This window comes from Myotis lucifugus, unplaced genomic scaffold, assembly GCF_000147115.1.
Source record: "Myotis lucifugus unplaced genomic scaffold, Myoluc2.0 scaffold_3634, whole genome shotgun sequence".
Taxonomy (NCBI): domain Eukaryota; kingdom Metazoa; phylum Chordata; class Mammalia; order Chiroptera; family Vespertilionidae; genus Myotis; species Myotis lucifugus.
Window position 1 is genome coordinate 1 of NW_005874682.1, and position 14,662 is coordinate 14,662.

Sequence of the window (14,662 nt, forward strand, 5' to 3'; positions counted from 1 at the left end):
GGCGGGCGGCCGGGGAGGCGTGGGGGGGCGCCCCGGGCCGGTGAGCTCAGCCAGCCTCTCGCGTCTCCGCAGGCCCCGGCCCTCGCAGTCTGGAGGAGCGTCCCCGAGGTCTCCTCGCGCGCAGGTGAGGACTCGCCCAGGTGCGCCCTGGGAAGCGCCCCCCGCGCTGCTCGGGGCGGGGCTCTGGGGGCGCGGAGATGAGCTCCGATCGCCTGTGTCAGACTCCGTGCCTCCTGCCGGAGCCTCCCTGGCTGCGTGCGGGGCGGCCGTGTTACACGCGCGGCCGGAGACGTCAACTAACCGCGTCTCGGCCTCAGGAGGGAAGTCCAGCCCGAGTCTGCAACCAGGTGTCTGGGACCCTGAAGGGCAGCTCGTCTGCTCAGCAGTCTGCGTGCTGCCCCTGGACGGCAGGCGGGGTGACCGCGCGCGCAGGGCTGTGCACCCAGGAGGGTGCTTCCCACGCTCCCGCCCAGGCCCGCCTTTCTACCCCCCAGAGGCCCCTCTGAGAGCTTAAATGCACCTTCTGTGTATATTGTTCCGTCTCTGCATTTATGAGCAATGAGAACGCAGAGCTGGCCCTGCGCGCAGCTCGGGCGGTTAGGGCATCCTCTGGATACGCCAAGACTGAGGGTTCGATCCCTGGTCGGTACATACAGAAGTCAGCCAGCGAATGCGTGCATAAGTGAAACAACGGATTGATGGTTCTCCCTCTTACTCCCTTAAATCAGCAAGTAATTTTTTTTTTAATCTCTCCCTCCTGGGAGCACGCCTGAGCCTAGGCAACCCAGCTGGCTCACTTCTACCTCTTTAACCTTGTAAATAAATTTTGTTTTTCAACTGGAAAAATAAAAAAAAGGCAAAGCAGTTAGGAGAGCTCTGTAAAGCACTGTCCCGAGTCTGTCACATTTCTGTCTCCAGACCACAGTGGCATATACATCACAGCGTCCTCCCACGGGAGAGGCGTGAGGTGGTGCCACGAATTACCCGGGTCATGGTGGGTGGCAGAGCCACGACTGAGCCCTGGGTCTGGTTCAGTCAGTACACATCCACTGGGTGCCACGTGCAGGGCCCTGGGCTGGGAGCTGGGCTGGACGCAGGTGCTGCGCTGGCTCCTGGCTGCAGGTTGTGGGCCCGTCCCCCCTGTACCCCCACCTGTACCCCCATGTGCTCCTCCGGGGCTTGCGACCCCAGGCCAGTGTGAAACTCCTTAGGTCTGGCCTGGAGGCCCAGCAGGTGCGGCAGCTCCGCAGCAGAAGCGCCTGCCACAAAAGCAGAGGACGACTCCTTTCTCCAGTGGTTCCTGCTTCTCATTCCGGTGACTGCCTTTGGCCTGGGGACGTGGCAGGTAGGACTGGCCTCTAGCTCTTGTGGCTCCGAGCCCTTGGCCCGCTGCCGTCTGCTTGGGCTTATGCTGTTTCCGTAGGTCCAGCGTCGCAAGTGGAAGCTGAAGCTGATCTCGGAGCTGGAGTCTAGAATTATGGCTGAGCCTGTCCCTCTGCCCGCAGAGTGAGTGCGGGGCTGCAGCCTGGGGCTCCTCGCACTGCTCAGCAGTGGAGCAGCTTCTGCTTGGGGTCCTGGCCCTCAGATGGGCGCCCTTGGGATGGGTGGTCCTGCTGGGCTTCTTGCCTGGTGGTCGCCCTTGGGAAGCTGCCTGAATTATAGAAAAACCTGTGCTCATGGCCCCCTAAAGCAGTAACGCTTAGCTGGAGGGCGAGAGCAGGCATTGTCACGTCTTCCTGGTATTTTGAAAGTGCCCCAAATGATGCTACTGCCCTAGAGGAACGGCTCTATTCAACAAAGCCTCCATTTAGGGGCGCAAACCGGTGCTCGCAGGGGGTTTTAGCCACACTGATCAAGTCTATGAGGAGTCCCCCTCTGGCTTCTCATGAAAACGTGGACTGTGGGACAGCAGAGCCGTTCCCACTCGACACCCGAGGGGGTCAGCTTCCCTGTAGCGGGCACTCCCATCACCCAGCCGTCCCACTCATCACCCCGTCACCTCGGGCTGCGGTGGGCTTTGTAGTTTGCAGCCCTGAGGGTTTCTCTTCCTCCCAAACTGTTTGGCTTCAGCTGCACTTGCCCCTCCCGTGCAGCCCCATGGAGCTGAGAAACCTGGAGTACAGGCCGGTGAAGGTCAGGGGGCACTTTGACCACTCCAAGGAGCTGTACATGATGCCCCGGACCATGGTGGACCCGGCGCGGGAGGCCCGGGAGGCGGGCCGGCTCTCCTCCTCGGCCCAGAGCGGTGCCCATGTCATCACCCCTTTCCACTGCACCGACCTGGGGTGAGTGACACGCAGGGAGCCTGGCAGATGTGGACAGGGCAGCTCTTCATCTTCCCTTCTCAACCCCCAACCCTGGGGAATAGGTTTGATTCCATCAAGAGTTTGAATTTGTAGCCTGGACATGAAGCTGATTCATTGAGCTCAGGGGTCCTCAAACTACGGCCCGCGGGCCACATGCAAATACAAATATTGTATTTGTTCCCGTTTTGTTTTTTTACTTCAAAATAAGATATGTGCAGTGTGCATAGGAATTTGTTCATAGTTTTTTTTAAACTATAGTCCGGCCCTCCAACGGTCTGAGGGACAGTGAACTGGCCCCGTTTAAAAAGTTTGAGGACCCCTGATTTAGCTTATCACTGCACAACTCCTGTCCGCTCTGAAAGGGAAGCGAGAACTGTCTGTCCAGTGGCCACTTCATTAAATGATGGCGCAGCATGAAGGGATAGTGACGGGAACTCTGGAGGGAGCCGGCTCAGGGAAGGTGTCCCAAGGTACTGTTTGGGCGGGACTTGGAGTGAAGGGAGGAAACAGCGCAGAAGGGGCAGTGCAATAGAGCAGCCTCCCCAGTGTCAACGGACAAATGGAACCCTGGGGGCCGTCACCACAGCCTCCTGGTTAGGTCAGGGATGGGCCCATTGGTCTCTAGCAGCTGCCCCGCTAGCCTCCCCTGGTTAGAAGGGGAGATTGGAGGCTGGCACAGGCTGCTGCACCCAGTCCTTCAGAGGGGAGGGAGCCTGAACCCAGGCCCTGGTGGGCATCACTGGTTGCATGTTGCAGGTGTGGCACAAGAAAGATGGCGGGGGGCGGGGTGAGGGACAACCCTGGCTCCCCTTCCAGGGGTTGGTGGCTCTTACCAGTCAGGACACGGGCACAGGAAGACCTCCCCAGGGGCACACAGCCTGTCTCCACTGTCCTGCTTTAGACCCGCCCTGGCAGTGCCAGTTCCTGAACGCGCAGGAGCCAACAGCGATCATCTCTCCAAACCCTTTCCCGCCTGAAACCGCGCGCTTTCCCCATCTAGGATGAGCATCCTGGTGAACAGAGGGTTTGTCCCCAGGAAGAAACTGAATCCTGACACTAGGAAGAAAGGCCAGGTAAGGGGCGGGGGGGCGGGAGACACCTGTTCCCCCAGGTGAGCAGGGCTCTGGGAGCCCTTCTCTGATGTGCCCTGAGGGACACCCTCTCTGTTTTTTAGGTTGAGGGAGAAGTGGACCTGGTTGGGATGGTAAGGCTGACAGAGACCAGGAAACCTTTTGTCCCAGGGAACAACCCAGAAAGGAACCACTGGTACTACCGGGACCTGGAGGCCATGGCCACGCTCACAGGCACAGAGCCCATCTTCATCGATGCGGACTTCAGTACGTGGTGACCGCCCGGCCAAGAAGCGGTAGTCAGTTCCTGTTGTTTGCGCTCTAGTGTGCTGGGGGGAGAGGGGCGGCTGTACACCAGGTACAGGCCGAAGGTCCTGTTGAGGTGACTTGAAACTGGCCAAGTTCAAAGGCTCTGGGAGAGAGATGGTTAGCAAGGCCCCAAGGAAGCAGCTGGCCAAGTGGCTGGAGGGAGACCAGCGCCAACACTCAGTGTCTCTACAGAGAGCACAGTCCCTGGAGGACCCATTGGCGGGCAGACCAGAGTGACCCTGAGGAACGAGCACATGCAGTACATCATCACCTGGTGAGTCCCCACCTCTGCGCTCTGGCCCCTCCCCTTCACAACTGTTCACTGACACTTTCTTACAACCCAGGTATGGACTCTGTGCGGCCACGTTGTATCTGTGGGTTAAGAAGTTCCTACGGCGGATTCCTGGCACGTGACTAGATGACTGATGTAGCCTGTGCTGGGAGTCACTGAATAAATATTCCAACAGATTGGGTTTAACTGGGCCATGTGCTATTGGTATAAATAAATCGCCGCTACCTGAGTGATCTAGTTACCTGGTCGATCAGAAAACCCAGGCTTGGCTCAGTTCAGTGTTCGAGTACACTACGGCCAAGCAGCAGGTTCAGACAGCTTTTTCTGAATGGACCCACACACAAAGCAACTTGCACAGTAGGTAATTCAAGGCCCCTGGTCTGAAAATGGACTTGCTACCACCCCAGACTTCTTGCCGGCAATAAATCACCTTCAACCCCAAGTGACCAAGACGCTGGTCGAGGAGAATTTTTATTACTTTTATGTACAGAAAACGCAACAGTGCACACTTAGCCCAGCTTAGTGGCCAGCTCCTTCGCCTTGGCCTTCTCCAGCTTGGCAATGCGAGCCACCGACTTTGGACCCAGGACGTTGCCTCCCCAGTGGCGGCGGATCTGCAAGGACAAGAGCAGAAGTCAGTCCTCTGGCTGAGGCCTGACTCACCGAGACCGTGCTGTACAAAATGCGCTTCTTACCTCGTCGTATCTGTCGTTGTAGTTGGTCCGGATGGCCTCCACCAGCTTCGCCAGAGCTCCCTTGTCTTCCCTAAGGAGGCGGGGATGTGGGTCAGACTACGGGCCCTTTGCCCTTCCAGAGAGCGGAAATGGGGCCTTGTTGGCTCCAGACACAACAAGCCTTTTGCCTCAGACACAACATGACCACATGGTTTATTCAGGTGAAGAAATTCGTCACCATCATCGGCAAAGGTTCAGATAAATGTATATTTATTCCTTTAAGCTAGAACATTTGCTCTTTTAAGATAAAATCCAAAGAGATGAAGTGAACTGGGGGGGGGGGGGGGGCAGAGTGGAGGGTGGGAGCAGGCTGTCCCCTGTGCACACTTGGGGTTCAGGACCAAGCTGCATACTTACGAGTTAACCTGTGTGAAGGCGACAGTGGTGCAGGTCTTCCTGTGGACGAGGCGCCCCAGCCTGGCCTTCCCCTTGATGATGCAGTAGGGGACCCCCATCTTCCGGCACAGGGCGGGCAGGAAGACCACCAGCTGGAAGACAGCGTTAGCTCAGAGTGTAGTCTGACCAGAAGCGATGATTTAAAAGTTAGCTGGGCAGCAATTGCTCAGGGTTAAAAAGCTCATGTATTTGCACTTCAAGGATTAATTCAGTAAGAAATTCACATCATTGCAAGAGCCACAAGATAAGCTGGATCCCTCATCAGTACTGTCCTCAAATGAAAAGCTGTCAGCCCACTTAATGTGTCAGACTCAGAATTAAGCTTTATCTGTAGGTACCGACATAAAGACCCAGTCTCAGTTCAGCAGCCAGCGCTCACACGAGGCCCACGTACCTCGATGGGGTCCACGTCGTGCGCTATCACCACCAGCTGGGCCTTCTTGTTCTCCACCAGGGTGGTGACCGTGTTCACCCCTAGAACACACAGCCAGTCTGCATGAGTGGGGTGCATGGGTGCTGTTCACGAAAGCAGCTCTACATCCAGGGCCCAGCTATGCCTCGGGGTGAAGAGGCTCGATGTACTCTTCAGCGATTGCAGATGGAGAAGCCCACGCCTAACTACTGACAGCCTGCCCCGCCCCATCCCCCCTTTAAGGAGAAACCCACTCACCTGCTCGGAGGACAGGAGGCCTCTTGGTGGGAACATCCCCTTTGCCGGCAGCTTTTTTCTCAGCCCGAGCCAGCAACCTCTGCTTCTTCTCTTGCTTGGTCTCGGGCCTGTACTTGTGGGCCAGCTTCAGCAGCTGAGTGGCTGGGGAGAAACCACCAGCTTAGGCTCCAGACCAGCGGTTCTCAACCTTCCTAACGCCGCGACCCTTCAATACAGCTCCTCATGTTGTGGTGACCCCCAACCATAAAATTATTCTCGTTGCTACTTCATAACTGTAATTTTGCTACTGTGATGAATCGTCATGTAAATATCTGATATGCAGGATGTATTTTCATTGTTACAAACTGAACGTAATTAAAGCACAGTGATTAATCACAAAAACAATATGTAATTACATACGTGTTTTCCGATGGTCTTAGGCGACCCCTGTGAAAGGGTCGTTTGACCCCCAAAGGGGTTGCAACCCACAGGTTGAGAACCGTTGCTCTAGGCTAAGTGCTAATCTTTCTCACTTCGAGTTAAGAAGCGTTAGGTGTGAGTTGCACTTCAAGAAGCCTCAGTTATGCCACCTTCAGGGTCTGGAAACTAAACGGGGAACCCCGAATCCCTCCCAGCGCTGGCTTCGAGCCACAGCACCTACCTGTCTGGCGGTCCAGGGCCTGGGTGAACTGGTTGATGGCGGGCGGCACTTTCAGCCGCTTGTAGAGAATAGCCCTTTGCCGCTGCAGCCGGATGTAGCGGGGCCACTTGACAAAGCGGGTGAGGTCCCTTTTGGGCTGGATGTCCTGTCCTGCGAGGGAAAGGCCGCGGGGGCAGGTGCATCAGCGATCTTGGTGGTTCAGCGTCATCACGTCTCGCAGAGCAAACGTCCTCACATCATCTGCACGCGGCCGTCGCCGCCCCCCCAAGGGGGCAGCTTAGGACCGGGGCCCAGTTTATAGCCACAAAGCGGCAAACGGGGCATCCCCATCCCGTTGGTAAGGACCTGGCCCGTCAACAAACGCCGCTCTCCGGGGCGGCCCTGCCGCCTCGCCCCCTCCACACTCACCGATGCCAAAGTTCTTGGGCCGCTTCTCGAACAGGGGGTTGACCACCTTCTTGGCCTCCTGCTTCTTCACGACGGCAGGGGCCGGAGCCACCTTCTTCCCCTTGGCCTTCTTCCCCTTCGGCTGGGCAGAGGAAACCCCGTCAGCCTCCGTCTCCCCCCCCACCCCACCCCCAGCTCCTCCGGAGGCGCCGGGCTCGGCTCGTTGAACCCCCCGGGGCGGGGCCGGGCCCCAGGCTCAGGCCCACGCGGCGCGGCAGCGAGCCCGGCTCGTGCATCAGCGATCTTGGTGGTTCGGGCGTCCTCACCATTGCTCAGATAGCAAATATTCCTTCACATCATCTGCACGAGCCGGGCGGCCACGCTGCTGCTCGGCGCTGCCCAAAGGCTGAGGGCGGAGCTTTAGGACGCGGACCGCCGGGATGGCCCCGTCCACAGCGCTGCACCCCAACGCGGGGACAGGGGTCCCTTAGAAGTCCGACCCCAGAAACAGCAAGGGCGGACTCAGAACCCCACGCCGAAGGCCCCGCCCCGGGGCGGGCTGCGGGTCGCAGCAGCTCGCAGCCCCGCATTGCGGCGCGGCGCTTGCCGGGTCCTCCTCCCCCGGCCCGGACGCCGGGGAGTCTACCCCGGCCCAATGCCCTCTGGACCAGGCCCCGCGGGGCTGTCCTCGCTCCGGGCCGTGGAGGGACCCCCGCACGGCCGAATCCCGAGGAGGATGGCAGCGGATAGAGGCCAGGCCCGGAGCCGGCATATCGTATCAAGGAAACACTCACCATCTTGGGCGACAGGAGGAGAGAGAAAGGAAAGGGAATTGTGGGAAATATGTATTCGACCTCAGATATCGCGAGAACTGGAGCCTGCGCGGGATTTCGAATTTAAAGCGACAGCACTCCTTTCGCGGGCCCTTCGGTAGGGGGCGGTGCCTAGAGCAGGGGGTGGGTCTGTGCGAGCGGAAGGGGCGTGGAGATGGCGGCGGGACGCTCCGGGTGCTGAGCGGCGCCCGGGAGCCGGCACTTCCTGGGGGTGCTTGCTGGTCCCCAGGCCCATCCTGGCCAGGTGTCCGCCGGGCCCAAGGTGTGCGGACAAGGTGCGGGCATCGGTGTGGCGCGGCGGGGTCGCCGTGTGCCGTGCCCCAGAATGGCGCAGAGACCGCGAGTTGGGTCCTTTGGCCGTGCGCCAGGCCCCGGGCCGAGCGCTGGGGCGCAGGGAGGGAGGGTGGTCCTGACGAGACCCCGGAGCCGGGAGGCTGTCGGCGCTGCGGGGGCCCGGCCTCGGAGTCTGGGCTGGACCGGACAGGGTGTTGCGGGCTTGCCAAGGGTCCTAGGGTGAGCTCGCCCGGGGAGCGGCGTGAGACCCGCAGTGCACGGTGTGCGAGTGGTGCACGAGTTGGTTTGGCAGGAAGGGAATCCCCGAGACCTGCACGTTCTCTGGGCCGTGGAGGGTGGGCGGCTGGGGATGGCTCTGCCTACATCAGACTCCGGGCCCCAGGTGCTGCCTCGTGGCCCGCGGCCTCTGCTGCCCGCACGGACGGAGGCCCCGCCATGGCCCAGCAGAGAGCCCTGCCGCAGAGCAAGGAGACGCTGCTGCAGTCCTACAACAAGCGGCTCAAGGACGACATCAAGTCCATGATGGACAACTTCACCGAGATCATCAAGACCGCCAAGGTGAGTGGGGACAGGGAGCCCAGGACTGCCCTCTTCTGGCCCCGCGTGTCCCGGAGCACCCTGGCCAGGGGTGGGGGGGTGGGGGCATGGGGGGTACAGCTGCAGGGGCTCTTGCCCCCATGCCGAGAACATTTGGGGGGCACCAGGGGGTGGACGATGACAGGCAGGTCAGCAGACAAACCAGCTAATTACCAGTCCGGTGAGGCAGCTGTAGGGACTATTCAAATGCCAGCTCAGCGCCAGCGGCATGCCCAGCGGAGGCTTGGACAGGGACTTGGCTTCTCGGTGCTTTGGCGTCCCAGCCGTAGGGCCCTGGATGTGTTAGTTGATCTGTGTAAAGTGGTTGCCTCGGGGCCTGGCCGGGACCCCAACATGGTAGCCATGTCGAGTGAGTGGCGTCAGGAAGAGGAGCTGGGGAAGCCCCCGAGGGGGGTGAGCCGGCAGCTCAGTCAGCTGGATTGGCTGGAAAACTTGCCCAAGACCCTTCTGCTCGTAACCAGCAGAGCCAGGGTTGGAGCCCAGGAGGTTTGGCTCCCACCCCTGACGCCAGCCCGTACCCTGGCAACGCCCCTGGGAAGCCCTGTCCGGATGGATGGATGGGGCAGCTAATGCCCTGGACTGGCAGCAAGGCAGGCCAAGCGGGCAGGCTCCCTGCCCTGTCCGGCCTCAGGCTTGCCCACCTGCAATCTCGGGAAGGCTGTCCAGGCTTCTGTGAGGAATTTTTCAAATTTACATTATTTTATTTTACTTATTTTTTTCTCACCTGAGGGTATTTTCCCATTGGTTTTTAGAGAGAGTGGAAGGGAGAGAGAGAGAGAAACATCAATGTGAGAGACACGTTGATTGGTTGCCTCCGGATTGACTGGAATGGAACCCAGGACTCTTCGGTCGGAGGGCCGATGCTCTATCCACTGAGCCAGACCAGCCAGGGCTGAGAATTTTGTAAGATGATGATGGTCAAGGGCTTACCACGGTGCCTGGCGCCCAGGAAGTGGTCAGTAAGTGGTCACTTTAAAAAGGTCCTTGTTGCCCTGGCCAGCTTGGCTCAGTGGCTAGAGCGTCGGCCTGCGGATTGAAGGGTCCCGGGTTCAATTCCGGTCAAGGGCATGTACCTTGGTTGCGGGCACATCCCCAGTGGGGAGTGTGCAGGAGGCAGCTGATCGATGTTTCTCTTTCATCGATGTTTCTGACTCTCTATCCCTCTCTCTTCCTCTCTGTAAAAAATCAATAAAATATATTAAAAAAATAAAATAAAATAATAAAATATATATATATATATATATATATATATATATATATACACACTTTTTTTTTTTAAAGGTCCTTGTTGCCCTGGCCAGGGTGACTCCATGGGAGCATCGTCCTGTGTGGTCAGGGCGCATGCCCGGGTGGTGGGGTTTGGTCCCCCATCAGGATGTGTGTGAGGGGCCACCGGTGGATGTTTTTCTCTCTCCCTCTCCCTTCCTCTCTCTCTGAAATCAATAAAAAGGTATTTTTAAAAAATCATTCTCTTGACTGACCTGTTCCGTTGACTGAGCGCCTGAGCTGGCGACACTGTCCGCACTGAGCAGGGCTGCAGCCCCAGACCCCACGAGGCCTGGCCAGCCCTCCCCGCACCTGGCGCAGCGTCAGCGCGGGCGCCCACCCATCCAGACGCAGGTGCCCGTCCTCGGAACAAGAGGGAAGCCGACTGTCGCGGGGTCTGGGTGGCAGTGCCGCCGTGGAAAGCAGGCGGGCAGGATGCGGAGTGTGTGGGCCGCTGGCGCCGGCTAACTGGGTTCCCTCTCTGTCCTAGATTGAGGATGAGACCCAGGTGTCCAGGGCCACCCAAGGCGAGCAGGACAATTACGAGATGCACGTGCGAGCCTCCAACATCGTAAGTCACCCGCTGCAAGGCCCGGTCCGGGCTCCGGCCCTGGGGGTCCCGGTGGGGTCTCCTGGGAGGAGGGCTGTCCGTGGCGGCGTGGGAGGGGCGGGCAGGGACCCGGCCTCGCTGGTCCCAGCGTGCTGTGCGGCGCTCGGAAAGGGACTGCTCTTCCTTTTTGACGAGAAAGTTCCCTGAGATTTGTCACGAGAGCAGAGGCGAGTTTCTGAGTGAAACGGGATCTGCGTTTGGTCCCTTCCGACGTCACAGAACAAGCACGTGAATCATTTCCGTGGGTGTGTGCCCACGGATGGAAACAGGACAAGTTCCCACAGGATCGCCCAGCTGGCAGGGGAGCTGCCCGGAGGAGGGGCAGGGCAGGCGGCTAAGGGGTAGCAGTTCCACCTGTAGGCTGGGGTTTTGAGAGGCAGCATGTGCTTGCACAGCCTGTGTGATTGGCGATCACACCACCAGCTCAGAGCCAGGGGCCACGCGGGGTCGGGGCTGGGAGCTGAGGGCGCTGGGGACCCTGTCCTCCCGTAGCTTACCTCCCGGTCCTCTCGCCTCTCATAGTGACCCTGTGAAGGTCAGTGCCGTGGCCCCGCTTTGCGGATGAGGAAACTGGGGCCATGGCTTGCCGCCATCCGCCCAGGGAGACGGTGCTGTCCCGCCCTCACCTGCCTGCCCTGGCTGTCACCACAGGTCCGAGCCGGTGAGTCCCTGATGAAGCTGGTGTCCGACCTCAAGCAGTTCCTGATCCTGAACGACTTCCCGTCGGTGAACGAGGCCATCGACCAGCGCAACCAGCAGCTCCGGGCGCTGCAGGAGGAGTGCGACCGCAAGCTCACCGCCCTGCGGGACGAGGTCTCCATCGACCTCTACGAGCTGGAGGAGGAGTACTACTCGTCCAGGTACCAATAGGGCTGGACCCGGACCGGACCGCAGCCCCGGCAGCCCCCAAGGTCCTGCTTTTCCAAACCCTGCTGGTCCCGCAGCAGAGCCCGGGCCGGTTTCAGAGCGCACCTCCCGGTCAGAGCGTTCGACCAACAGACGCTTCCCACCGTCCCCCGGGCCCTGGGGTGAAACGCACAGAACTTCAGGCTTGGGAGGCCAGAGCCAGTGGTCCTGCCCGGGTGCCGCTGCCTCTCTTTGGACCTGTCTGCTCCCTTTACTTCCTGTCCGAGGCTGGGCTGGTTCCTCGTGGCCGCCCAGGCTATGCCCAGGTGCCACTGCTTGCCCACGGAGGCGATTCCGTGTGGGCATCACCAGGCGCCCACGGAGGTGCGGGTGCAGGGGTCCCGGGAAGGAGGAAGGGACCAAGTAGAGGGGGGCTCAGCCTTGTCTCCAGAGCCCCTCCCTGCCAGGCCCAGGCTGTACGCAGGGATACAGTGGTGGGCGCGACCCATCACCCAGCCCTCGTGGGGCCACTGAGAATCCTGAAACCTGAGGCCTTTGAGAAATCCGAGTCCAAGTGCAACTTCTGCGGGGGAACCGAGGCTGGGGGGCCTTACTCCTCCGCCCGTTAGCCGGTCCCGCAGACACGGAGTCCGGGCCCCTGGTGCTCTGGCAGACAGAGCTGTCCCCCCGGGGCAGGTTCTATACGCCCCTTGCTGCCCCGTGGGAGCCAGGCAGGGGCCACGGATGCCCAGAGCCAGCGTGCTCTGTGGTCTGGGGCGTGGTTCCCTGCCTTGGGTTCAGTGTCACTCGCGTGGTCCTGCCCAGCGTGGCCTCTAGGGAAGGGACGTTATGTCACTGCCCAGCTGGAGTGGTTCTAGACTTTTCCACAGTGTCTGGGGCCGCCCCTGGTCCCTGAGACCCATCGGCTCAGCAGACTTGTGGCAGTTGCCTCCTAACACACCGGCCTTCAGAGAAAGTCCTGAGTGGGTCCCCCGTGGGGGGAGCTCAGATCCCGCTGGGACAAGGCCCACAGCCACACTGGTTTTGCAGAGTCCCTTCACGGACCCAGCATCCCTAAGGGCCAGGCCTCTGGCCAGAGCAGCTCCAGGGCAGCGCTTCAGCCCTGCCCCTTGAGGGTGAGGGCCCAGAGGAGCGGACCTGCCCCAGGTCACTGGGCAGGGCCTGAGCACCAGGCTTCCCACACCTGCCCGCCAGCCTGTGGTTCACCCCAGGGGTTCCGGGCCTGCCTGCTGGTCCCGCCAGCATCCCTGGGGCCTCGGGAGGCCGAGTTCCTCCCTCATCTGTGATGCCCGGGGCGGGCTGGTACCCTCCCTGCTTACCCCCTGGCATGCGCCCCACCTGAACCCCCAGTGCGCAGCCCCCTCCACCCTCCGCAGCCCCGCTTGCCCACCTCCACGCTTGCTCAGCCGCTTTCCACTCATGGTTTGCTGTCTGTCTATCTCTCCCTCTGCTGTCCTTGGGACACTGCTGTGACCAGGATGGTTTCTGAGACTGAGCGCTGAGGGTGGGAGCGAGGCAGCAGCCACAGGCAGGGAGGGAGCAGCCATAGGCAGGGAGGGAGCAGCCACAGGCAGGGAGGGAGCAGCCACAGGCAGGGAGGCAGCAGCCACAGGCAGGGAGGGAGCAGCCACAGGCAGGGAGGGAGCAGCCACAGGGAGGGAGCAGCCACAGGCAGGGCAGGAAGGTGCGGCGAAGGGGCCGTCAGCCTCCATACCCCGTGAGCCATGCTCTTCCCCTGCACCCCACCCGGTCCTCCACAGAGTGTTGGAGAGGTGGGGTACAGGACGAACACCAGGGCCTCTTCCTGTCAACGTCCAGGCTCTGTCCCAGCCAAGGGCAGGCCCGGAGGTAAGACAGGGTCTCTGCCTCAGGATTCTGGCCAAATGCAGGAGCCATGGGCTCTGGATGCTGGCTGCCACTACCGGTGAGGCTGCCGCGCCCCGGCAGGATGGGGTGGCAGCAGGGGCAGGACAGCCAGGTGACCCTCAGACGGGGCAGACACCTGCTCGATCAGCGGGCGGGACCTGCCTGGCTGGTCCTGGACAGCCCTCCCTTTCCCTTTGGGATGCGCAGGACCCTGACGCAGGGGGTCTCCATGGGCCTCCCACTCAGCCAGGCCTGCTGGAACGAGCGCCTACCCAGAGGGGAGAGGCAGGTGTGGGTCCGGTCTGTTTTCTTAACTCTGCTCCTGTGTCGCTCTCCCTCCCTGCCCTCTGCCTGCTCCTGTCTCCCTGGGCTTCTGGTGGCGGAAAAGCTCCAGTCTCCGCGAAGCTAACGATCTGCCTCTGTGCGAAGCGTACTGGAGGCTGGACCTCGACACAGACGCTGCCGATGGCCTCGCGGCCCCCCTGCAGGCCTCCCCAGAGCCCAGTGCTGGCCCCCTGCCGCCCGCCGCCCCTGCCCACTCCCACGCTAGCGGGCCTGGCCCCACGGAGCATGCCTGAGCCTCTCCGCTCTCTCCACCAGCCCCCGGATCTTAGCACCAAAATCTGGTGCCCGCTTGGCCTTGGCTGCTGCTGGGGAGCGGCTGTGGTCTCCTTGGGAACCCCATCGGCCCAGGGACAGCCCCCCAGGAGTGTGGACGGAGAGTAGATCCCCCCCATTTCCAGAGTGGCCCACTCTTCCTCCAGGCACCTCTGTTCACTACCTCCCGGGCTGCTGCTGGGACCTGAGCCTGCGGTGTAATGTGGGGAGGGGCGCTGGGTGGACAGTCCTGGCCAAGTCCACACCGGGCCCCTGTGCAGCCACCGGCCGCCTCGCCCAGGGGCCCCTGCAGAGCTGGGGCTGGGGGGGTGGTTCGCACAGGAGCTGCTGAGGGCTCCTTCCTGGTTCTGCGGTGCACATCCTGGTGGTTCATTTGTGTGCGAGCCGGTTGAATAAAGACAGCGCTGCCCTTCGCTTTGGTCAGGTCTTCCTTGCTCACACCTGACCGCCCGGATCCCCTCCATCTCCCAGTGGCCGTGAGGTCCTGGCTGCTTACCCCACCTAGCACTGCCTGGGACCCGGATCCTCCATGTGAATGAATGACTGAAACACTGGTCCCTTCTAGTCCTCACTGCACCCAAGTCTGTTGTGACGGCACTTCAGGGAGGAGTGGCCATGGGCTTGGAAGCGGGTGATGGGGCCACGGAGCCCGGAGGCAAAGGGCAGCAATCAGTACTCAACCCACATAGAACCAGAGGCCCAGCTCCCTGAGGGAGACCCGTCCTGCTCTATGGGGGGCGGGGTGGGGCACAGCTGACCCATCTCAGGTCCCAGAGACCCCCACGCCCAAGCAGATTGGTGGCACCCTGGCCCTGGCTCCTGCTGGGGGGGGGGGGGGGGGAGTTGCTCCCCCTTTGCGTGACCCCCTATTGGCAGGATGGGTGGCGACCTCTTCCCGCAGCATTTT

The 14,662-nt window shown here is 61.0% G+C and overlaps 3 protein-coding genes and 4 non-coding genes across 10 annotated transcripts; 2 read left to right on the forward strand and 5 right to left on the reverse strand.

The window, feature by feature from the left end:
* The first annotated feature begins 256 nt into the window (after positions 1 to 256).
* LOC102417500 (surfeit locus protein 1) lies at positions 257 to 4,206 on the forward strand. 2 transcript variants are annotated; one of them, XM_014450764.2, is made up of 7 exons: positions 257 to 1,345; positions 1,424 to 1,506; positions 2,094 to 2,285; positions 3,307 to 3,379; positions 3,481 to 3,643; positions 3,878 to 3,959; positions 4,030 to 4,206. In XM_014450764.2, the coding sequence occupies exons 2-7, from the start codon at positions 1,478 to 1,480 to the stop codon at positions 4,097 to 4,099; spliced, it is 609 nt and encodes a 202-aa protein (XP_014306250.1). In that variant the 5' UTR covers positions 257 to 1,345; positions 1,424 to 1,477; the 3' UTR covers positions 4,100 to 4,206. The 2 variants fall into 2 exon arrangements, with proteins under 2 accessions (XP_014306250.1, XP_023604968.1); XM_023749200.1 differs by lacking the exon at positions 257 to 1,345 and having other exon boundaries at positions 2,071 to 2,285.
* Positions 4,207 to 4,420: 214 nt separating this feature from the next.
* Positions 4,421 to 7,676, reverse strand: RPL7A (ribosomal protein L7a). Of its 2 annotated transcripts, none has more exons than XM_006108808.2 (8): positions 7,599 to 7,676; positions 6,826 to 6,946; positions 6,418 to 6,567; positions 5,778 to 5,918; positions 5,502 to 5,581; positions 5,069 to 5,199; positions 4,673 to 4,742; positions 4,421 to 4,591 (listed from the first exon to the last, which is right to left on the reverse strand). In XM_006108808.2, the coding sequence occupies exons 1-8, from the start codon at positions 7,599 to 7,601 to the stop codon at positions 4,487 to 4,489; spliced, it is 801 nt and encodes a 266-aa protein (XP_006108870.1). In that variant the 5' UTR covers positions 7,602 to 7,676; the 3' UTR covers positions 4,421 to 4,486. The 2 variants fall into 2 exon arrangements, with proteins under 2 accessions (XP_006108870.1, XP_014306249.1); XM_014450763.1 differs by having other exon boundaries at positions 5,502 to 5,599.
* LOC111824649 lies at positions 4,835 to 4,901 on the reverse strand. Its single transcript, XR_002827746.1, has one exon. It is a non-coding gene; the product is annotated as a small nucleolar RNA SNORD36 (small nucleolar RNA).
* LOC111824648 lies at positions 5,269 to 5,341 on the reverse strand. Its single transcript, XR_002827745.1, has one exon. It is a non-coding gene; the product is annotated as a small nucleolar RNA SNORD36 (small nucleolar RNA).
* LOC111824651 lies at positions 6,595 to 6,662 on the reverse strand. Its single transcript, XR_002827748.1, has one exon. It is a non-coding gene; the product is annotated as a small nucleolar RNA SNORD24 (small nucleolar RNA).
* LOC111824650 lies at positions 7,096 to 7,169 on the reverse strand. The gene has a single exon (XR_002827747.1). It is a non-coding gene; the product is annotated as a small nucleolar RNA SNORD24 (small nucleolar RNA).
* Positions 7,677 to 7,776: 100 nt separating the features above from the next.
* Positions 7,777 to 14,170, forward strand: MED22 (mediator complex subunit 22). Of its 2 annotated transcripts, XM_006108809.3 has the most exons (5): positions 7,777 to 7,912; positions 8,314 to 8,489; positions 10,285 to 10,365; positions 11,056 to 11,264; positions 13,526 to 14,170. In XM_006108809.3, exons 2-5 carry the CDS (start codon positions 8,367 to 8,369, stop codon positions 13,713 to 13,715), a joined length of 603 nt encoding a protein of 200 aa, XP_006108871.1. In that variant the 5' UTR covers positions 7,777 to 7,912; positions 8,314 to 8,366; the 3' UTR covers positions 13,716 to 14,170. The 2 variants fall into 2 exon arrangements, with proteins under 2 accessions (XP_006108871.1, XP_023604969.1); XM_023749201.1 differs by lacking the exon at positions 13,526 to 14,170 and having other exon boundaries at positions 7,789 to 7,899; positions 11,056 to 12,881.
* Positions 14,171 to 14,662: the final 492 nt, after the last annotated feature.

Excerpts from the sequence above, each read along its gene's own strand:
- LOC102417500 (XM_014450764.2), top strand. The coding sequence starts at position 1,478 with ATGGCTGAGCCTGTCCCTCTGCCCGCAGA. Across the intron at positions 1,507-2,093 it reads CCTGTCCCTCTGCCCGCAGA|CCCCATGGAGCTGAGAAACC; the intron begins GTGAGTGCGGGG and ends CCTCCCGTGCAG. Across the intron at positions 3,380-3,480 it reads ACACTAGGAAGAAAGGCCAG|GTTGAGGGAGAAGTGGACCT; the intron begins GTAAGGGGCGGG and ends TCTGTTTTTTAG.
- RPL7A (XM_014450763.1), bottom strand. Across the intron at positions 6,568-6,825 it reads GCCCAAGAACTTTGGCATCG|GACAGGACATCCAGCCCAAA; the intron begins GTGAGTGTGGAG and ends TTTCCCTCGCAG. Across the intron at positions 4,592-4,672 it reads ACAACGACAGATACGACGAG|ATCCGCCGCCACTGGGGAGG; the intron begins GTAAGAAGCGCA and ends TTGTCCTTGCAG.
- MED22 (XM_006108809.3), top strand. The coding sequence starts at position 8,367 with ATGGCCCAGCAGAGAGCCCTGCCGCAGAGCAAGGAGACGCTGCTGCAG. Across the intron at positions 8,490-10,284 it reads AGATCATCAAGACCGCCAAG|ATTGAGGATGAGACCCAGGT; the intron begins GTGAGTGGGGAC and ends TCTCTGTCCTAG. Across the intron at positions 10,366-11,055 it reads ACGTGCGAGCCTCCAACATC|GTCCGAGCCGGTGAGTCCCT; the intron begins GTAAGTCACCCG and ends CTGTCACCACAG.